The sequence below is a fragment of the Neodiprion pinetum genome, chromosome 6 (assembly GCF_021155775.2).
Source record: "Neodiprion pinetum isolate iyNeoPine1 chromosome 6, iyNeoPine1.2, whole genome shotgun sequence".
Taxonomy (NCBI): domain Eukaryota; kingdom Metazoa; phylum Arthropoda; class Insecta; order Hymenoptera; family Diprionidae; genus Neodiprion; species Neodiprion pinetum.
In genome coordinates this window covers 30,412,798-30,436,533 of record NC_060237.1, presented here as the reverse complement: position 1 = coordinate 30,436,533, position 23,736 = coordinate 30,412,798, and the positions used below count along the sequence as shown (strand labels likewise).

The 23,736-nt window shown below is 50.8% G+C and overlaps 1 protein-coding gene across 7 annotated transcripts in view; it reads left to right on the top strand.

The window, feature by feature from the left end:
• LOC124222387 (nucleolysin TIAR) overlaps window positions 1-23,736 on the top strand; it is a 376,350-nt gene that overhangs the window by 241,926 nt on the left and 110,688 nt on the right. Inside the window, exons 1-2 of one of the 7 annotated variants that reach the window (XM_046633278.2) lie at window positions 8,346-8,939; window positions 9,034-9,524. The exons of 5 other annotated variants lie outside the window; for them this stretch is intronic. In XM_046633278.2, the coding sequence (XP_046489234.1) occupies window positions 9,362-9,524 (163 nt within the window). In that variant the 5' untranslated portion in view covers window positions 8,346-8,939; window positions 9,034-9,361. Of the gene's footprint in view, window positions 1-8,345; window positions 9,525-23,736 lie in introns of those variants that run through there. One more of the 7 variants, XM_046633277.2, reaches the window with a different exon arrangement.

Below are 23,736 nucleotides of genomic sequence, written 5' to 3'. Positions count from 1 at the left end.
CATCCCCTAAACTCGTTCATCCCTTCCTTCCTTCCTTCCTGATCTACAAACACACGTCTTATTCATAACGACCATACCTATTCTCCGGGTTCCCTAAAGAAGCGTCTTTGGAACGAGGAGGGAAGGACGGCGAGTCTTCGGTCGTCCAATCTTCGGCTAATTTCCACTATCGGTCTTCGATCTGCAATCAGCCCGGCACCGTAAACCATCTAGAGGGGGGCGGGGGCGAGGGCGGGTGGCAGGTTTGTTGTTACAAAGGAGAGCCGGCTACGGGGCGGCAGCGAGGGACCTCCAAGCGCCGGGTTATGGACCCGTGTCAGAGCGCTATCAGGTCGGGGTGTAAAGCGGCGTGCGGGGGGCAGATGCCATTAACCAAGTAGCTATATTTGAACTAGGAAAGCGGGACCTACGGCAGGGCTGCTCGTCCTTTGGATCCTCCTCACCCTTCGACGGTGGCTGCTAACTCGATCCTCGAGGCCGCGAGGCGTTGAGCACCACTGCAGCCTCCCTAGAATACATAAACTGGCATTATCCGAGCACATACTATAACGGTATAACCGCCTAACGCGTTTCCAGCGCGAGTCGCACGGCAGCTGCTTCCAAGTTTGACGGCTGGGTTTGTATTAATTTGTTTGTCGTCGGTTAACGGGGCCCCCGATGCCCTCCGACTCGGGACGAGATGGCGCGGCGAGCCGCCAGAAACGAGACCTCCCTACGTCTTCTGGTCTGCATTCTAATTCCCTAGCTGCATCCCTCTCGCCATACATTCACCCTTATCTCCTTTCGCGATCGATGGGCAGCGCGATGTTCCTGCTCCGCACTCAGCCCACTCCGGTCTCCCTCATCCTATGGACGACAAACATTATCTAGTACCGTGAAATTCGGCAGGGTTTATGGAACATCGAGGCAGAAAATATTATGTACATGGACCAGGTTACCGAAGCCGTGAACCCAAGGCTGCACAGCCTCTTTGAGACGGACAGAAATGACACGGCCGATGGTTCACCGGTTTCTCTGTTCCGGGGACAACGGATCGGGATTCGCGAATGATGGGATCCCGACGCCTCCCTTCTTCGTTGTCGCGCAAAACAGCCCGCCATCCTCACAAATTTTCCGCGGTAGACAAGTGGAGAGAGAAAGAGAAGGGTGGTGGGGGGTAGTTTGTCAACCGAGTTCACCGGAGTCGGGAGAACCTAATTAAAGTCCTGCGCTCTTCTTTCCTCCGTTCCTCACCGCCTGATCCCCTTTATTCTTGGACTACCGCAAAGACCGAGTAACCCACGTGTAAGGGCAACGTAGGGACGTCTTTCTTTCACGCTTCGCGAGGATGGAACCACCTAGTTAAGGCCGTAATTACCGCGTCCGTGTACGTATAACTTAGTATCGGTGTGCATTGACGTACGTGCCTACTTGGAGACTTTGGGGGTGCGTACTGACTCTTTGGATTTGAACAAGACAGTTGAGACACTCGAATTCGCGGATAGTTGAATTTTTCTGTTCGTAATCGTTGCTGTCGACATAGCTGGTATGCCTGCATAAATTTACTCCGATTTCGGAGCATTGTTCCAAGTTGCGAACGAAAGCTTCGACGAAGCTGAGGATAAAAAATATTCCGTCGAGTTATTTGATCGCAGGATAAGTGATTATTAATTTGAAATTAATTTTTCTTCGCCGTGGCTCGTCAGACAACGTGATCGAAATGATTTACCGCGAATTGAAATAAACGAGAGAAGGTACTCTGTACAATGGGTCCCTTTTCTTCTGGTATACAGAACGATAGCTTAGACACATCAGCCCCTTTCTCAGCCATTTGTATATATTGTATGAGGTTAGAAAGTAGAAGGGGGAGAAAAGAAAAGATTGCGGTAAGGTGTTACGAAGAGGGAGGTTGCTGTTTCGGTTATTAAGCGACGCTCCTATAGTTCCTTACTTCGCTATAGTCGAACAAGAATGGGAAGTAATGCAGAAACGACTCGATTATGTATATATCTGTACATGGGCGTTATATGTATATACAATGTATATGTATATCGAATAGGCGTGTGTATGTATAGATAGTATATACATTCGGTTTTGCGGAGCCAATTTCGTAAGACAAACAGCCCTAATAATACATTTATTCTGTTCGTGAGGGGGGGGAAACGACTTGAGCAAGAGAAACGAACGAGGAGAAGACGAAGCAAAAGAGGAAAAAAAAACAGGGAAAGCAAGAGCAGAAAAAGCCAATTGAGAAAGGGAGAAAGAAAAAGAAGAAAGAAAAATCAGTCACCCTCTGAATAAAGGTAACGGGGATTAATTTTCTTTTAATTTGCCGACAAGTCTTTCATCATAAATGTTATTAATCGCCGGAGGGTGTCTCTCTCCTCACTATTCAACTGCGGCAAAGTTTCTCCTTATTATTATTCATTCTCCCCCTTTTTTTTCTTCTTCTTTATGTTACATTCAATTTTGTACTTCGAATTTCCCTTCAGTCGCGTAGTTTGTCTGTCCATCGCGTGGACGAAAAAAAGCGTACGTTTCATTCTTGCGTTTATCTTGGGAGAATCTTTGAACTCGAAACTTGTAACGAAACGGAAGGAATTTTGGAAAGTTTACAATGAGACGGAGATAGAAAGAAATTGGTACAACAATAAAATAAAGTAAAACGGTTCCCAGCCTCGAGGGGAAGAAGAATCTTCTTATGAAAACCCATCTCATTCCACTCTGGGAAATGATTGAAAACATTATGCTTTGAACAACAGGTGCTCCTACGTTACGTAATTCTATTTCGACGCACAAGAAAATACTCCGCCCTCTCACGTGGCATGGAAGCATATACAATCCGTCGGCCAAGGGGCAGGTCAACCGAAGCGCGCACGAATCCCAAAGGGAATCGACGAAAATCAATTTCACTTCACCGGGAATTTCTCTCACCGTTCGACGCGGCAATTCGAATATTTTCGCGCCACCAGGCGCGAGGAAGTCCCTCTGCATTCTCGGTCTCTAATCCCCTGATCGCTCTCAGAAGCACGTGGAATTCTCGCGCGAATCGCTGAGCTCTGATTAGGGAAACGAAGCGACTGGGAAGGAAATAAAAGTACCAAAAATTCAGGGGGATTATCGGCAAAGGATCATGCTCGCTCGATCTTGTGAACGACAAAAAAAAGAAAATAAGAAGAGCGGAAGAAAGGAAACGGCATTTCGGAAAGGGAAGGCGATGCTTGATACTGTATCGGGGGTTGGGGGCAGTTCTCTTGTTTCATCCCGCAAATTCGGGCAGACTTGCTAACACGTAACGACCCGCGGCCCGACGCCCATTATTTTTTCATTCCTTTATTTATTCGTTTACACTTCGTTCCTCTTCCCACCTTCGCACGAAATTCACCGATCCGTCAGTCGGCGAGCCGTGAGGGTGTCTTCCACTTCCACCCCCCCGCTTCAGCAGCAGCAGCAGCAACAGAAGCAGAAGCACGTCCGCTTCCAGCGGGGAATGGAAAAGTCTCCGGGCGTCGCGGGAGAATATTTCACCTTCAGTTAATTAGCGCGCAAGACAAACAGTCGCCCACCACCTCCACCCTCTGTAAAACCCTCTCTCACCCACCCCCAAAGCTCTGGCTCTTTCCCTGGCCTCCCGCAGCACCACGTGTATACATATATTATATATATATAACGGAGTAAATAATCGCGGCCGGACGCGTTTTAATTTTACACGCTAAGCGCGCTCTGCCCCGCTGCCCTTCCCTGGAAAAAGAGATCGGTAGCAAAAAGGGGGATGAACGACGGTTTGTGCGAGGGGAAGGGCGCGGGATTCTCCGACACCGCACACACGCCGTTTCCGCCGACGAGACGAGCGACGTGCGGCACAATAACCAGGATGAATGTGTGAATTATTGACTGATGTTTGCGCGTTCCCGTACAGGATCAGGCGAATTTACCTCGTGTGGAAATACGGGAACGATTTTCCTTCATCCCTTAGCGTTTGACTCGCGGTCTGTATGCAAGCATACACGTGTTTTCCACGCGTATACACACGAAGCACGATTCGGTGCTCGCCGTTAGCCGGGGCTGATACGGCGAGTGGTTGCCACCTGCTTACGCAAAGGAATTTATAATACGTTTTTGCATTAACGCCCGGGGTTTGTTGCTCAACGCGAAAGCTCGATAATACGCGCGCGTGTACGCGTCGGAGTTGGAAAGACCCTCTTTGCGGGAATACCTGTGCTCGAACAAAGAGCGGAATAAAATTCGGATTTGCCATGCGATACCTCTGAATATATATTACATCTGTGAAGGTATAGATATTTCATAGATGTAAACTACTCTCGCCCACTCCGAAGGCTGCTATCGTGCTATAACAACGATACTCGTATAGCCGTGTGATACGACTACCTATACGTGCGCGGTTTTACGTACAAGGTGCGTTAATTAATTTGTAGACCGTGGGGTTCAATGTATATAAAGGGAACATTATTACATAATTATTAATCTTATACGCGGGTATATGAATTTACGCGTGCACGTTGGTATTTTCAAAAATTTCCATATTACCAGCCTCACGTACGGTATTGTATATGTATAGATGTATCGTACGACACCACACCGTACACGCATGTATGCCGTATTATACACGAAGGCGTTATCGATGTGGGAATGCACGGACGTGGAATACGTATGTACGTATACGTATGCTTATACATTCGTCGCGTAATTAGCCATCCACCTCCCTTTTTTTTCCTGCCTACATCCCGCGCTCCGCTTTTTACACTCGTCGCGTATAATCACGAAAAATACAAGTTATGTATGTACCTACGTAAACGCGTAACATCCGGACCGTGCCTAAAAAGAAAAAGGAATTATAAAACGAAAAAAAGGCTAATCTCTGGCTCGCAGGTTACACCCGGATGGCCGGCACTGCCCGTGAAATACGTACTCCGATCTAGCATATAACAATTAGCACGCGGACGCTAAAAGTTATTCAGGCTAATATCACGGGGGTAATGCGCAGGGGTATCCTATAAGATACAGTGGCCTGTATGGAACGCGTTTGCGAATCTTTGCGGATCGAAAGTCGCGTACAAATATCCAGACTTTCGAATATTCAAATATTGTCGCGACGATCGTGATTTCGTCGATCGAAACTCGTACAGTTTCTTCAAATATTGTCGTTCATCGTCATACTGCACGCCTGTAAAATAATTGCAGCTTCAGTAATTAATAAGGCTTTTTAGAAAGATTTTTCAACAACATCTGTGACAGATACGGTTGTACAGAATATCTGCGCATCAACGATTCAGTGGTTTGTTCAACCCTGGTCGGTCACACCGGGTGAAATTGACCCTAAAATTGATTTTTAGCTTAGGAAATGAGTTCTAAGAATCTGATAAAAAAAAAAAGATGCAGGTATTGTTTAAAAATGACGGAAAAAGTTTCTAGATTCAATCCGGGAGCGTCGCTCGCTCCGCATCGTCGCGTCGTTGCTACAAAGTCTCCGTGAATTGTCTTAGGTTAACGAAATTCGCGAGTATAAACGAAGAGCGGTGCCAGGGGCGACAAACAGCGAGTCACCGTCATCTTGGGTGTGTGCCCGACGGCGATGCCGAGGTCGCGGAGAAGCGGCACGCGTCAGCGATCCGTTTGGGAATTGCGGGTGCAAAAGCTGTGGGCAACGAGATTGTTTCTTTAAGGGTTGGGTAGACGCGTACCTACAACGGAACGAGGTAGCGAGTGAAGAAGCCTGAGAAGATTTCTTCCCCTCTTTTCGCCCTTTTTCTTAAGTAGAATTTAACAAGAAATTGGCTTTTTCCTCGCGAATGTGATTATGCCTCCCGACACGCGTTGCTCTTGGCCCGGCAACCCGGAGCTTCGAAAAGGAGCAATTCCCGACATAGCGAGACGCCCCGGTGTAAGAATCGTTGATGGCGGTTCGGGCGAGGGGAGAAAGCTCCGGGCGATTTGCCCGACATGGCTATGTTGCGGTAATTGCAGCTAATTAAGAGGTTCATCTGCCAGCCCCCGCTCTCTCGCCCCCCTCGTCCCCCTCATCGCCCTCACCTCGTTACCGTCTTCAAAGCAATTCACCCGCGAGGCTGTTCCGGAGGTCCTCGGGACCCTGGGAAGTGCTCGCCACTCGCTTCTCCGGCAGGCTGCAGCCAGGCCGCCCCTTTTCTCGTCCACGTACGTCTCCGATCGCGAAGCGTGACCGACGGGGTAGAGGTATCCCAGACCCCGTCACGCCAGGGTAACTCTCGTCCTCTTCGACGCAAAAGTAGCGTTGCGCGGTGGTCGGATACCCCGAAACCATTCGGTCCGGTTTTACCGCGAAGCCAAATTTCGGCCCCGTTCCACCCCTCTGGTTCGGCCGTCTTTCCGGCGGTCCGTCACCGCGCGATCGTATCTCCGCAACCCCCCGAGTTGATAACCTCCGCTATTCCCCTCCCTTCGTCCCTCGGCTGCCACTCACTCGACTTGGGTTACAAACGGAATTATTTATGGGAGCAACGCTGCTGCATCGCGGATCCTTTCAACCCCGCAACTGCATCTCCGACATCCCTTGTGGTCGAGTGAAGACCGTCGGACCACCTTCCGTGCTAGTTAGTTTACCTTGCTGCAAATTTCTCCCTCAGACATTAAGGCTACGGACTTACCTGGGTTACCTCGGAAAGCCGTTCCGGTCAAGCGATGCTCAATGGTTTTACGAGGTTGAGAAACACGATTGGCGGATTCGCTCAGTAACGATTACCTACATTTTTCTTTTGTCTGAAACGCTAACGTTATTTGAACAGTATATTACGATATTAATTTTTACCACGATTCTATACTTATTAACTGATTTTTCATTACCTGATAATCATATGTAACGTGTGCTCGTTATTCTTACTTTTTTTTTTTTATGAAGAGCCTCTCTGCTCTTTGTAATTATATTTTTTTTTGTTGTTTTTTTTTTTTTTGTTTACTCCTTTTCGCAAAGGTGAAAATCCTCGGTATCGTGCCGGGGAAACCGTGAGTTTGTACACGCGCTATATGGCGTGGAGTTAATTATGTGTATGAGCTCTGGTAACGGATCGGTCGCTCTCTTAGGGGGCGGCTTTCTCTCGGTACACGCAAAAGCATTCCTCCTCCGCCTCCACCCCCCGCGACCTCAGCCCCGCCGCTTCTATGCCTCTCCACCCTTCATCCTCTTTTCCATCCCTCGGGGCTGCTTTTTACTCATTATAAACCCGTTTCATTATGTTGGTTGCGCTGTTACGAGCTTTCATCTCGCTGGCAAGGCACAACAAAATTGCTCTTCTTTTCTTTTACGGCCAATCGGCACCGCGGACCAAGCAAATTCCAACGTTATAAAACACCAGTCCCACCTTTAGCTATACCGTGTAACGCCCAACCGCCAATAAATTCGGCTTATTAGGGGTAACTTTTCCTCGGTCGACGCAAACCAATCACCCGCGTGGTATGAAACAGAGAGAAAGAGAGAGATTGAGCACAATGGTAAGAAAAAAGTAATCATACGATCTTGGGTAAAGAATTTACAACGAACTAGATTAATTGCCTGAGCGAAACGAGAGTGGAGTAATTGGAAAGCTGTGAATGTCCAACACATTTTCTTTCAAATTCATTGGAAAGTACGTATTATGCATGCGGAAGAAAAACGATGAATATAAATTGCGCGTATTCGCGTCCGGAGGGGTAGTAATAAAAAATATTCGCACATGCTCACGGTGGGAAAAAAAGGAAAGATGGCCGGACGTGAGAGCCGTCTTCTTTCCAAGCATCAATGTCACCGGAGCTTTCGTCGTAGTTCGGATGGAAAGAACAACCCTTCAGCATCGCAATCACTCTAGTTGAATGGAGTGCCGATGGGCGCCGCCACTAACCGGGAATAGCGGATGCGAATTGCCGGCAGCATCCCTTTCCGAGCTCTTCCGCCTCCGGCGACGATACTCGTGGCCACGATTCGACAGTCTCGGTGGGTAGGAAAGCTCGCTATGCTTTTCAGCGCGAGTCGCGGCTCCTCGAGAATAATCCTACAACCCCTAAAAAATCATCGAAGCATTTTGATTTCTGTCGTCTGGAATCTTGTTGCGGTAATATTACGGGGGGCGAGAAAACCGATCGACCCCAGGTAACGAGGGTGAAATTTCTCTGCGAAAGCCGAAAGCTTTCACGGTGGAAACGGTGCTTCCGTACGGACAGACAACAACCCCTCGGTTGAGTCGCCGGCGAGCGACTGTCGCCTCGTTTCATACTCGTGCGATTCCGCGACAGATCGGGGACGCCGGCGCCTCTGCGGCGTCGCGACGCCGGGCGTCGAGGGCAGGCAAGCGGGCAGGAAGGCAGTCAGGCAGGCAGGCAGGCAAAGGCGTCCCTTCGCGCTTTCCCCGCCAGACGAGTCGCGACTCTTCACTCGGCCGGACGTGACGTAACGCCGTACGTAGTAGCTCAGCGAGAAGCGAGAGCGAGGGAGCGCGAGGGAACGTGGGAAGGAGGCGAAACGCGCCGAACTGAAACTGATATTCGGTCTCGTGACCCGCAGACTCGTCTTCGTATCTCGCCGAGGGTTTCTTCCTTCATTTTTCTTACCGTTTACATTTTATAGTGGTTGTCGTGACCGGTCGAAGAGGAACGCGGTCTGCGCTCGGCGAGACAAGTGCGCAATTTGTCCAATTCGATTGTAAAAGGATAGAAACACGCGAGCAATTAAAGTATAAACAAGCAGGTATCACAGCCATAGTGGATACAGGGCAGTATCGGCCCGCCCCCCTCCCTCTCTCCCTCCCTCCCTCCCTCCCGTCCTTCCACCTGTCCCCCCCTCCCCCTGCCCCCAATCCCTCGCCCTCCCGCGTTTAACTCGCAAAGCTTGTAAAACCCGTCTGGCGCTTGCAGCCCCTTGATTATACGCGAAACCGTATAAAAACGGGGTTATAAAACGTTGTGAAACCCTATAATATCCGATATAATAAAAGGTGAGCTTGCTGCATTTTACCACGATTTTTGATATATAATTCGCGGGGCGAAGACCGGAGCGATATAAATTTTGTGAATTTTGTGTACCGGTAGAAGATTTCATTCGACTCGGTCATGTTGGTTGATCAGCTGAACAGCTGAGCGTCGAGAAAAGGAACGGGGAAGTTTGAACGATAATAAGAAGGATGTTCAACTCGGGGACAGCGAAGAACTCAGAGCACGCTATAAGCGGAAGCTAACTCGGAGCGGAGGGAAGGAAAGCGAAGTGCGTGTTGCGTATAATCGAATCGTCTACTTGTAGCCGAAGAGTTGAGGAATCGGAGGATCGGTGGGAACCGCAGGCGGGAACCGATGAGGCGCTCCGGGACGCGGATTCAATTGTAAAGTTGACGTCGAAGCCGCGGCGCTATACGTCGTCAAGATGCTGACCATGTCGACCCTGATGATGCCCACCACCATGACCACCATGACCAACCCTGGACCCATTCCGGCCCACACAGTGCCCCAAAAGATCGAGCCTCCGAAGCTGACAAGCGTGGTCACCGCCACTCTGACCCACGCCGCAACCGCCGCCAACAAATCAGGTTCTTACTCACCTTTTACCATCGATTTACTGTAGGTTATAAGGCCCGAAATAATCAGCGAACGGCTGAAGCGATGCGTCGTTGAAAGACATCCGGGGTGTATATCAATTGCGTCTTCACCCTCTGCGCGAACGTACACGTCATTCTTACATGCTATACTATACGTGTATGTTGTAAATAATACAACGCAACCCGAGAAGGGGGAGGGAGGGGCATATTTAAGGTATCAAGTTTCGAGGTCCTCCTCGTCGGATGTTTTTTATCACCCCCAACGGAGGGCATCGAATGACATATCCACCCCCACGTCGTTGATCTATCCATCTTCCTCCCCAAAGAAGTTGCCTCCGGTTAAATTCCGCAACTTTCCACGTACCCGGAGCTTCGCAGAGGTGCGGAGGGTCGGCAGACCTCGCGATAATTACCGATGCCTAACCAGGGTGCTCGGGACGGAACCGGGGATAATCGGGCACCGAAATCCGAAGAATTCGGCAGCGATCGACGCGATAAAAATTACAATTTCCTGCCCCGTTCTCCCGGGGCGAGATTGGCCGAGGACCAAACCTTCGTGACTTTGTCACCGTGGAATGCTCAGGCAGGCAGGCAGGGGCGCCGTTCTTACCGCACGCAACCCCCTTCGGCGGTAACCTAGCCCAACGCAATCTAACTAGATCACTCACGCTAGCTAGCGGCTGGAGAACACGTTCTTCTGGCGCACGATCGGCGGCTCGTCGAGGCAAGGCATTTGATCGGCGATCGCAACGAGTAACCCGATACTCGGCGTGTCGACGGGAGAAGGGCCGAGTCGAAGGGCAAACGCCAATATCGAAACTCCGATGCTCACGTTCCGCGAAACCCGAGACCCGATAACGGCCCTCGACCCTTGCCGAATAGCCCGTCTGGCTCCACGTGCAAATCTCCTCTCGACGTTGTACGTGCACAGGTGCGATATAATTGGAGGTCTCTTCAAACCGTTGCGGAAAAGTTTTTTTCCTCCCATTCGTCCGGGTCTAATTGCGGTGACGAATTTTTTCTCACCCTTGACGGCACTTGCGAAAGGGAAATCTTTCGCACGCGTTTCCATTTACAGGAAGCCGGAACATCTCGCTTACATAAATAAATATGTGCGTATATTGTACGCTAAGATATACAACATCGTCGCCTTCGGTGAAACGTGGCCCGTGCACGCGACGCGAGGATCTGATTTTTTTTTTTTTTTTTTATTTAGTCTTTTTTCTGCGGTTTTCTATTGTGTCTTGATTCTTTTCAGTCTTATTTCAACTGAAAAATACGCGGGAGCTTTTTTCGAGAAGGAAAAACGAAGCGAGTTAACCTCGGATCTCTGTCACTACCCCGTTTTAGTTTGGTATGCGTGTCGACTCCGAGATACTCTTACTGGGTCAGAGGGTGACCGAGTTCGTTAAAACCGGTAACCAGTATTCCATTTTCTTTTTAGATTTAAGGGGAGATCTTACCGTTTACCTTCGTAATTCGTAACGAAACGACGACTACCGTAATTCGTATTTCATACATGTTGGGGGACAACGAGTCACAGTATTTTAGAATTGTTGAGGTATTTGGAGCGCCTTGTGAACCGTGGCAGCGCGGTCGAAATAACGTTGGCGAATTGCGGTACACCTGAAGATTCGACTCGATTTCTTTCGCGTAATTGGTACGAAAGCCTTCGACGTCGCGAAAACGAGGAGGAAGCCTAGCGGAGTACCTACGAGAAAAACAATTTATTTTTCCTCTCACTATCGCCCCGAACTTTTACGGATTACTCTTGCACACCCTCGCGGCGGCATCCAAGTACCCAAACCGAGTCGAGAGAGTCGACGATAAGGAGGGCAGGGCAAAAATACCGAACGATTGACGTCGTTCAGACGTGCGACGAGCAAAGTGGACGTTGAAAACTTATAAAACGCGTCGAGGGGGTTTGTTTACGTCAGAAGTTGGTTCGTCGCTCGGTCGGTGGGTATACGGATACGTTATAAGTTGCGATCGTTCGAAAACAAGAAGAAGAAGAAGAAGAAGGAAAGAGAGCAGTCACCTCGCTCGCAACTCTCGGGAGTCAAAGCCCGCGAAGGGTGGATGGGTGACGGGTTGCAAAAAATTCGACCCGTTCCTGCGGGGCGGAGGATTTTATCTGCAAGGTGGTTGTTATAACCGAAAGCAAAGAGAAGGTAGCGTTCGCCGGGGTGGCCGGGAATAAGCCGTAAAAAAGGAAAGAAGAGAAAGAAGTATAGGATGGGTAGAAGACGAAGAAGACGAGAGAGAGAGGAGAAGCGGAAGAAGAACCGAGAATAAAGTGTAAAGCGCGCGAGGCATGAGGCATAGGACATAAAACACTGGGCGGGTAGAAGAAATAAGCCCCGGAGAGTAAGAAATATTAAGGGGTGCAGGTATTGCCTTTTGCTCGCTTTTAAGTGGTTTTTCCCATAGACCGAAATATCGCGGCAGGTGCCGGCCTCCTCTTAGGTATATATATATTGTGACGTGGATTTTTCTGCACCTCGGTTACTCGGAGCAAATAACCGGGAACTTACCGCGTGCACAATAATTTGGCGTCCACGATGTACCCTGGATCTAAAACAATATCGCGAAATTTGTTGGGCGCCTGGCGTGGTCAACACGCCTCGAAATCGGTCATACGATATACCGCGGCCATATGCTCGGTAGCTCAGTACCGCGGAGAGGGGAGGGGTGATTTTCGGGTAGAGAGAATTGCAACACCAGTAAGCCAACACGTGCTGTGGCCAAATTACTATAAAATTACGATGATATATTTTTCATCAGAGATAATACAAAAACAAAAAGAAATAAAAATTAATAAAAGAAGTCAAAAGAATGATAATACGACCACGCAAGTCGTCTTTCGCGATTCCAAACACAATGTTACTATTATCTAAACTAAATAAGAAAGGTAGAAATACTCCAAATAAAAATAAAAATAGAAAAATAATAACAACAAAAAAAAAAAGGTGAATAAATCTAAGAGACCTCTACGGCCTACGTGCGCTAGTCACCGTCTTAACACTATCCTACTTCCTACAAACCAAAAACAAAATCGGGCTCGACGCGCTGCCCGCGAACGTCCTCTATACAATGGCGCTGATCGCCAACTTAATACTAACTGATAATACAAACAAAAAAAAAGAAGAAAGAAACAAAAAGAATATCAAATAACTAAAAAGAATATTAAATAACTAAAGTGATGCGAGGCTCGTCGCGACACCCGCGATCCTCCTCTAAAAACGCATACGCTTATCAGCACGCACCCGAGCTTCACTTCCTCGGCGACGGCGGGTCGCAGTCGCGAATTCGAATGCTCCCCGTGATTGCTCGCGACCTGTACGATAATCGAAGCTGTGCCGGATGACGTGAATTGACCCCGTGTAACGGACTTCGGTCACACTCAAGCTCGAGACAATAACGTCTCGAGTCAACCCGTGGCTCGACTTGATTTTCTGGATCCCCCGAAATTAACGTTACTCTCTTACGCGCAACTCAGGCTACGGTCACCAAGCAAAAGAATCGGCAAACGAATTTCGAGTACTTTTCGACACGCAAACTAACAAAAGAAAACGGCTACCCTTTTTCGGATCAGCCTTGATTCAATTACCCTCGAAATTCGATCGCGAGAATGTTAACAACGCTTACCGCTCCACATCCACGCGACGAAGGGTCCAACTCCCTCGTGACGATGGCTGTCCATCATTCCTCGCGATCACCACTTCTATACTATAACGCAAACCCAAAGAAAAGCCTGACCTAACGCAACTTCGCCACGTGACTACTGTCTTAGTTGGTCGCCAGAACTCGAGTGATCTAGGATGGTCGCAACGCCGATCTCGTCGCGCGAATTTTCCGTGACGTCATCACCCTAAGAATGCGCAACAATCGATCGGTCATCGATTTTGGGGATTGCGCAACTTGCCGCGCACCTGTCGTCTCTACGCGGCGCAGAACTTAAGGCTAGATCGCGATGTCGTCTCCCGCGCAGCTCTACGTGGTCCTGGGGTTGGGCGGGGTGGTGCTCCCTCGTCGCTAGCTGGTACCTCGCGGTTGCCTTGGTTGGGCGTAAGCGGGGTAAGCGGGGAGGCTGCGGCGCGCCGGCCGCCAGCGGGAATCGCGTCCGCCTTGGATTCCCTCGCTGCAGGGATCTGCGTTGCCTCCCCCTCCGCAGCCTCGGTGTCCTTCCCGCAAGATCGTCGTGATTTCGCCTTGCCTCGAAAGATGTTCGGTATTGGAGTTGGTCACTGGAGGGTAGCCGGTGCACTCGAAAAAAAAATTAAAAACAAAAGCCTGAAATATCTGGGTCGCAATGCTCTATTTCGTCCCTGTCGAAGCTCGGGTGCGTGACTCCAGTTCTGGCGCTCTCTGAAATTATTCCGCGACTCGATTTTCTAGACCCTTATCCCTGGATCTCGCCCAGGGTTCAGGGAGTCTCTTGTAACGGGCAGGCCTAACCGAACTGCCACGTTACAACTCCCCCCCCCCTAGACGGATCGTGGGGTGCCAGAGCGCCAGCGCTGCATCCCGCGAGCCGAACTTCGCGAGGTGACCGCAAGCTCGAAGTACTCACACGCTACTGCGCGGTACTCACCGAGAATCCCCTCCCAAGAGGACGATAAAACAACAAAAAAAAACAAAAAAAAGATTTTCTCCCGTGTCCTCTGGGATCCTTCGCGAGCTCCACTGATCCCCCTCCTCACGCCATGGTTGTCTCGGGGAGCTTTCTACTTCGACACTGGATCTGAAACTTTTCTCAAAACCCGCCACCTGGGATCTACGAAAGAAAGCGGACGCCATTCATGTTCGGGGTTAAGAATTTATTATAATAATAAAAAAAAAGAACGACTTCAAACAAACAAAAAAAAAAAAAAAAAAAAAAAAAAAAAAAAGGAAAGAGGGAAAGAGAAAAAAAAAAAAAAAAAAAAAAATTTTTTTGTGTTTGGCTTAGCCACGTCGCCCCGGCCGGCCTCTATCCCGGCCCCGGCCGGTTGCTGATGCCAAAATCCGTCGACGGAGCCTCTCGACTTCCTCGACCTCCTCACTCGTTTCTTCTTCTCCCCTCGCAACGGGGGTAAGGGGGATGGCTTCCCTCGCTATGGGGGACGTTGGGGCTGCCCTTGTGGAGTACCCCGGGGGGGGGGAAATCTCCCTCGCCATGAGGGAGGGAAGGCTGGCTGCTGGCCCGGTCCCCTCGCGAACGCCCCCCCTACTTGGGCGACTTGGCTGGTTGTGGCAGGCGGGGCACCTTGTCTTCGGGTACCCGGGCCATCCGCACCGTCGGCAGAATAGCCCGAGTACCCAAGGACAGTCGTGGTAGGCATGATAACCCCGCCAGCAATTCCAGCAGCCGCCCGCTGGCAGCCACTGTCGCCACTCGGGGCCTGCTGGGGCGGCTCTCCCCCAGCTGATGGTCGCCGGGGGGAGAGGGACCTTCGCCAAGACTAGAAGGTCCCGTACGGCCCGGATGTCGTCCTCCATCCTCGCGATACTTGCGTCCACTAAGGGGAAGAGTCAGTCAGGATCATAGTTATCGTCTGTGACCCCTTTCCCCTCCTCGAGAAGCCTAATTCCCCCTCACGGTTCTTCCCCGTTTCTATGCGCAATTGCCTCAGACTCCACGTACCGCTTCAAATCCTTGATGTGGTGTCGACCGCGCCCCCCTCCTTCGCTATCCTCTAATTCATAGACGACGGGCGAGATTACCTGCGCAACGCGAAATGGACCGGCAAACTTGGGGGCTAGCTTCGCAGCGACCTGTTGGGTGGCCGAGGACAGAACTCGGTTTCGCTTCCATACCCATTCCCCTACTTCGAAACGGATATCCCGATGCCCTTGGTTATAATAGCGTGCCTGTCGCTCGTGGGCCTCCTCGAGATGTTTCGTCACTAGGTCACGCAGCTCACCTAATTTCGCCATTCGGTCCCCCCATACTTCGGGACGGGGAACGGGGATTTCCGCGGGACCTTCCGCGAGTCGTCGCAACTGCATCCGTGGTTTGGGATCGCGACCCAAGTTTAAAAACGCGGGACTGACTCTCAGTGAGCTATGCACAGCGGTATTATACGCAAATCGAAATTCGTGAAGATGCACGTCCCAGTCCCGGTGATCTGCCTCGATGTAGGCCACGATCATGGTTTTTAATACGCGATTCACCCTCTCCACGGGGTTAGCTTGCGCGTGGTACGGCGGTACTTTCGCGTGGGTAATATGGTACGCAGCGCACAGTTCGTCGACGGCCTTATTCGCGAATTCCGTGCCGTTATCCGTCAGGAGCACCTCCGGGGTACCCCATCGGGACAGCACGAGATCTTCCAGCGCGGCAAGGATGTTTTTCGCGTTGGATTTTCGCAATGGCGCTACCTCCACCCACCGGGTAAACAGATCTTCAAAAACTAACAAATACTCGAACCCGGCGCGACTTCGGGGAAAGGGACCCATGACGTCCGCCGCAACCACAGTCCAGGGCGTGTCGACGACCCGTCGACCCATAAGGCCCGCTGGTGGCACCTGTTGTACTTTGCACTCTTGGCAACGCTCGCACGCCCGAACCATCAAAACTATATCGCGATACATTCCGGGCCAGTAGTAGTCGGCCCTCGCTCGCGCGTAGGTCTTCTCGATGCCAAGATGCCCTGCCTGGGGGTCCTCGTGGACTTCCGCAAAAATCCGCGATCGCTGCTCCCTCGGGAGCACCAATTTCCACGGCGCCAAGTCCGCTAGTATTGGCTCGACTAAGGGGTCCGCCCGGAGATGGTAGAGACGTCCCTCGACCACCGACCAAGTTCGGAACTTGTGAGGGTAGTCCAGGACGTCCTTGACGCGATGTTGGTACCAGGGATCGACTACGACTTCCCAGACGGCCTTACGCTCCGTCCCTGGTTTGCCGTCACCAGCCACGTCGAGGGCGGCTAGCTGCTCCGTCCCCTCGTTTTCGCCCTCGTACATTCGCGATAGTGCATCGGGCACATGGTGCATCGCCCCCTTTCGATGTTTGATCTCGCAATCGTACTCGAGTAAGTCGAGCGCCCACCTAGCCAACCGACCCGTCGGATTTCGCAATTCCCGCAACCACTTTAGACTCGCGTGGTCGGTTATTACCGTGAAGTGATATCCTTCTAGGTATGCTCTAAACTTTTTAACGGCCCAAATCACCGCGAGACATTCCTGTTCGGTTGTGGAATACTTCCGTTCCGCATCCGACATTGTCCGACTCGCGTACGCGATCACACGCTCAATACCGCCAATAGTCTGTGTCAAGACTGCGCCAATGCCAAAGCTACTCGCATCGGTCTGTACTACGAACTCGTGCTCAAAATCGGGACACGTTAAAACCGGAGCCGACGTTAACGCGGCTTTTATGCGTTTGAACGCCGCTTCCTGTTCGCTACCCCAGTCCCATCTCTTATCCTTACGCAATAGCCGGGTAAGGGGTTCCGCCACGCTCGCGAACTCGGGGATGAATTTTCGATACCACGACGCCATACCCAAAAATCGCCTCAATTGCCGCAGGTTTTTCGGCGCGGGATATTCGAGAATCGGTTCCACCTTGTCGGCATCGACCTGTAGGCCGTCCTGGTTCACCTTGAACCCTAGATACCGAACTTCGCGACGACAAAACTCACACTTTTCCGGGTTGATGGTAAGCCCGGCCAACACTATCCGTTCGATAACGCGGGATAGCCATTTTAAGTGCGAACGAAAATCGGTGGTCACTACAATAATGTCGTCGAGATACGCGAAGGCATGCGGCTCCATCTCGGGAGTAATTAATTTGTCTATTAACCGTTGAAAGGTGGCCGGGGCTCCGGTAAGCCCGTATGGCATCCGCACAAACTGAAATAATCCGCGACCGGGGACCGTAAACGCCGTTATTTCGCGACTCTCGGGTGTCAAGGGAATCTGGTGGTAAGCTTGACTCAAGTCTATAGTCGAGATGTACTTGGCCGACCGCAATTTATCCAAGATACCGTTCATAAACGGGATCGGATACGCATCTTTTTTCGAAACGCTATTGACTTTTCTAAAATCCAAACAAAACCGGTATTTCCCGTTTGGCTTCTTGACCATCACGATTGGCGTCGACCACGAACTTTGGGAGGGTTCGATCACTCCATCCGCGAGCATACGGTCTACCTCCTCGTTAATAGCTTCCTGCACTTTCGGGGATACGAGGTAATACCGCTGTTTAATCGGGGCGCTTCCCTGCACGTCTATTTTGTGCTCCGCGAGATGAGTGAGACCCAAGTCTCCCGAGACTTTCGGTAATTCCTTCGCTAAGAATTCCCGTAGTTCGCGATTCTCGGTATCCCCTAGCTCTACGATACCGCTGCAACTTGACACCTCGGTAACGGGGATCGGGTGACCCTCCTCAAATTTTCCCTCGTATTCCGGAATAGTCGCGATTCTCCATGATTCGCGCGCGCCGTCAATCGAAAAGCCAAATTTGCGCACGAAATCCATTCCCAGAACGCAATCTCCAACTAAGGTGGGGATAATCCGCAACGAAAACTTATGCGCGACACCCAGCAACGTTATCGGCAGCTCTACTTCTCCGGTTATTGATTCTACCGATCCATTCGCCAATACGACACTCGAACAGCTGGGTGATTTTACCGGTCGACCGTACTCTAACGCAATTTGGTGTCCGATCGTACCGAGAAATGTTCGCGATGAGCCGGTGTCTAACAACGCCCTGACCCATGTGCCCCCGATGCACACCCGCAAAAACCAGCGTTGACCGAACTCCATGGTTTGCATCGGAAAACACGTCGCGATTTCCCCCTCGACGCCACGCAATGCCGTGGTGTCTTCCACTCGGGGCGCCGCGCCGACACTTAGCGAGGCTGCCCTCCCTGGTTTCCCGAACACCGCGGACAATTCGTCGAATAGACGCCGTCGTACCCGCAATGGTAGCAAAAGGTTCGCAAGGGGTCCGGGCAACGGCTAAATCGGTGACCGGGACGATGACAATTCATGCATAACTTTTCGTCCCACACCTTGTCGCCACGAAATTGGTCGGCCCGGGACACGCCAGGGGCCGGCTGGTTAACCGAGGGGGCCGCTCCCCTCCTTGGTCCTCGCGCGGGTCGCGTTGGTGAGGTCCGCCTCGTTGGAGTCGGGCTTCCGCGACTTGGCGGTGCGCCGCTAGCTTTACCCCTCTGGGTCGCCACCGCCATTGCCTTCAATAATTTCTCCTCGAGCCCTTTCACCTGGGCCGCGAGCAGCTTCTCGATCGTCTGCGCTACGGTTGGCTCAATCCCTACTTCTGTAATTGCGGCTAATCCATGTTCGCCTCGAGTCGCCGCGGTTTTGGTCCGACACGCTAATTCGCTACTAAAGGACTCTTTCGGCGTGGGCGGGGGGCGGTATTCGCGAGATAATGCGAGGTTTCTTTCCCGCTCCGTGGCGAGATAGATCAATTCGCTCCACGTACGAATTTCCCTTCGACGGAGGACTTCGCGAATTTCGGGACGCATGTTCTTAAAAGCCAGGTCTAATTGCTGTTCCATAGTGTACGGACGCGGCATCCGTCTCAACAACCCTCGAACACAGGAAAGATATTCTGTAACTGACTCTACTGGTCCCTGAGTTCGTGACCTAGCCTGGTCCTCCACGCGACTTCCGACTGTCCCGTCCCCGAACCACAAACGCAAGGCCGCGCGAAACTCATCGTACGTGACCCAGCTGTCCCGTTCGCAACGCAACCATTCCAAGGCTACGCCCGAGAAGATCATCGTGAGCGAACTCAACACTTCGTTCTCGCTCAATTCCGACAAACTACGCCACTCTTCCAATCGCGTCAAGAAATCCTCGACACTCGGCTCGCCAATCCCAGAGAACTTGAGGTTCCACCCTCGCAGGGCCCTCGGGATGTCACGTATTGTTTCCCGGGTACGCGATTCGATATTTGAATCCCGGGTACAGGTCGGCCGGGCAGCGGTCGCCATATCGCGAGGAATTGTGGCGGGATCGACCGGTAACGACCGGAATTCGACCCGCGAAGCTGGTGGCCCCGCGACTAGCCGGGTAGAATCCACGATGGGTTCCTCGAGCCCGTGTCGGTGCCCCTGGATCGGGGAGGCCTCCCCCCAGTGGCCCTGGGCTCCGCTAGCCATCGAAAACGGAATCGAGTGGAAGGGTATTCGCGTCGGAACCTGGTACGCGGTCGGTCGCGCGGTGCTACCATACACCGCCGAGGTGGTGATAGCCGCTGAAGCGACGGCTACGCTCACCACCGTACTCGTCGTCGCTACCGTGGTTAGCCGGGTCGCGATGGTAATATTCACTGGCTCTAACAGCCGCGAATCGCTAGCCCTTCGGGGCTGTTCCCTCACCGGTTCCGTAACGGTCGCCAATTCGGCCAACCCCGCGAAGACATCCTCGTCCTCTGGTTCCCAGGTGACCGTCAAATCCCCGCGCTCACGCAAGAGGTGCCGTACGTACCGGTCACGACGCACCAGTATGCTACCGGTGGAATTTACCCTCGCGGTCACTAACGCCAACTCGAGCTCATCGCTCGTCATGTCATACAACCACGCGCCAATGGGTACCTCCGCCATGTTGACTTCACCCGCGAAAATAAAGAGCAGAAATGAAGGTAAAAGCACGCAAAAGAAATGAGAAGTGATGAAATTACCAGAACGCAAAAGCAAACTGTTCGAATCAAAAGACAAAAGCCGTAGGTAGAGTCTGAGCGCAAGCAATGATACCCAGTATGGATACTTCCGCGAAACTTGTTGAATTAATTCGCTATTTTCCACCAGCACCAACAGAACGTGAGAGAGATGTTTCCTCGTATTGGTGTAATCACCTCTATTACCTTAGCGATATCAAAATTGCGAATAAAAGCGACAACAAAAGAAATACCGTAAACAAAATAAAACAGAACAACAAAAAAAAAGACAAAAGACGGGCTGGAAGAAAAAGAAAATATGTTGTCGCATCAGCAACAAAACCAAAAAAAAAAATTTTTCCAACCGCGATGCTGAACTCCGTCTTTGAAACACACAAAAAAAAACAAAAACAAAAAAAAATATTTCGAAATCGCAGAAAACAAAGGAAAACAAAAGAAAACCAAAAAGGGAGCAGAAATCCAAAAGCGATAACAAAAGAAAATAAAATGACACAAGCAAGAGATTGGCGGTAAAAGCAGGCGATCTTATCCCTAGTATTAGAAATATACGGTGTGAATATACACGGGGTACTTTTTCGCCACCCGGTATATTCGTCAAATCGTAGCCTGGGTCGTAAGTCGCAAGTTTCGGTGTTATTCGCCACCCTTTGTATCCAATTTTATTCTTATCCTTTGTATTCAAAATTGTCTCGCTGTACTGCAAACGTCAACACGCTTAACCGAAGTGTCACGCGACCTCTCTCGCCCGTAATCTCCGACCGCTGTTTTCGTTACGCGAGCGCTATCCGTTACCAATTCGAAATTTCCAAAGCGCGCAACGCTACTTTCTTTCTCGGAAATTTACAGCGGAAATTTCGCGAAGGCCCCACGTTGGGCGCCAATTTGTGACGTGGATTTTTCTGCACCTCGGTTACTCGGAGCAAATAACCGGGAACTTACCGCGTGCACAATAATTTGGCGTCCACGATGTACCCTGGATCTAAAACAATATCGCGAAATTTGTTGGGCGCCTGGCGTGGTCAACACGCCTCGAAATCGGTCATACGATATACCGCGGCCATATGCTCGGTAGCTCAGTACCGCGGAGAGGGGAGGGGTGATTTTCGGGTAGAGAGAATTGCAACACCAGTAAGCCAACACGTGCTGTGGCCAAATTACTATAAAATTACGATGATATATTTTTCATCAGAGATAATACAAAAACAAAAAGAAATAAAAATTAATAAAAGAAGTCAAAAGAATGATAATACGACCACGCAAGTCGTCTTTCGCGATTCCAAACACAATGTTACTATTATCTAAACTAAATAAGAAAGGTAGAAATACTCCAAATAAAAATAAAAATAGAAAAATAATAACAACAAAAAAAAAAAGGTGAATAAATCTAAGAGACCTCTACGGCCTACGTGCGCTAGTCACCGTCTTAACACTATCCTACTTCCTACAAACCAAAAACAAAATCGGGCTCGACGCGCTGCCCGCGAACGTCCTCTATACAATGGCGCTGATCGCCAACTTAATACTAACTGATAATACAAACAAAAAAAAAGAAGAAAGAAACAAAAAGAATATCAAATAACTAAAAAGAATATTAAATAACTAAAGTGATGCGAGGCTCGTCGCGACACCCGCGATCCTCCTCTAAAAACGCATACGCTTATCAGCACGCACCCGAGCTTCACTTCCTCGGCGACGGCGGGTCGCAGTCGCGAATTCGAATGCTCCCCGTGATTGCTCGCGACCTGTACGATAATCGAAGCTGTGCCGGATGACGTGAATTGACCCCGTGTAACGGACTTCGGTCACACTCAAGCTCGAGACAATAACGTCTCGAGTCAACCCGTGGCTCGACTTGATTTTCTGGATCCCCCGAAATTAACGTTACTCTCTTACGCGCAACTCAGGCTACGGTCACCAAGCAAAAGAATCGGCAAACGAATTTCGAGTACTTTTCGACACGCAAACTAACAAAAGAAAACGGCTACCCTTTTTCGGATCAGCCTTGATTCAATTACCCTCGAAATTCGATCGCGAGAATGTTAACAACGCTTACCGCTCCACATCCACGCGACGAAGGGTCCAACTCCCTCGTGACGATGGCTGTCCATCATTCCTCGCGATCACCACTTCTATACTATAACGCAAACCCAAAGAAAAGCCTGACCTAACGCAACTTCGCCACGTGACTACTGTCTTAGTTGGTCGCCAGAACTCGAGTGATCTAGGATGGTCGCAACGCCGATCTCGTCGCGCGAATTTTCCGTGACGTCATCACCCTAAGAATGCGCAACAATCGATCGGTCATCGATTTTGGGGATTGCGCAACTTGCCGCGCACCTGTCGTCTCTACGCGGCGCAGAACTTAAGGCTAGATCGCGATGTCGTCTCCCGCGCAGCTCTACGTGGTCCTGGGGTTGGGCGGGGTGGTGCTCCCTCGTCGCTAGCTGGTACCTCGCGGTTGCCTTGGTTGGGCGTAAGCGGGGTAAGCGGGGAGGCTGCGGCGCGCCGGCCGCCAGCGGGAATCGCGTCCGCCTTGGATTCCCTCGCTGCAGGGATCTGCGTTGCCTCCCCCTCCGCAGCCTCGGTGTCCTTCCCGCAAGATCGTCGTGATTTCGCCTTGCCTCGAAAGATGTTCGGTATTGGAGTTGGTCACTGGAGGGTAGCCGGTGCACTCGAAAAAAAAATTAAAAACAAAAGCCTGAAATATCTGGGTCGCAATGCTCTATTTCGTCCCTGTCGAAGCTCGGGTGCGTGACTCCAGTTCTGGCGCTCTCTGAAATTATTCCGCGACTCGATTTTCTAGACCCTTATCCCTGGATCTCGCCCAGGGTTCAGGGAGTCTCTTGTAACGGGCAGGCCTAACCGAACTGCCACGTTACAATATACATATATATATATATATATACATATATATATATATATATATACGTATATCCGTTCCGGCAGGTATACGGAATACCCATAACCGGCGTCTCCGAGACGTCATATCGCGCTTCACTTTACGAGGCCGATCGAAAGTCCCCAAAATTGTGAACCCCTAGCGGGGAGGACGCGGTATCGATTACGCTGCCGGCCCTGCCGTTGATTCCCTCTCCTTACCTGCTCTCGGGAGAAAATACGATATCTTGAGAAATTTCGAATAACGGCACGTGTACCCGGAGTAACGCTCGTTCCTCGATCGCCTCTTCGCCTTAAACAAACATCTGCCTCGATCTCATTAAATCTCAACTTTCCAAGGACCCCAACCTCCCCGTCCGCCTTCCGGATCTTCGTTTCCGTATACACGTTACGCTGTTACAATTAATCTCCCCCGACGAACATACCTACACCCCCCGCAAATCGTGTATCGAAATCTATATAATTTGGTGGTCGCCTGCGATTGTCGCCTCAGCCCATCTGGGCCCGACCCGACACCCAGGTCAGCCTCGATATCACCACCGAAAATCGATCCGGCGAGCTTTTCGATACGTCTGCGACCGGAGCAGGACCTATTTCTATCCCCGAAGCGGGGAGGGAAGGAGCTCGTAAAACGAGAGTCGAAAATTTTGCTGCGCGAGGTTGGAGTTG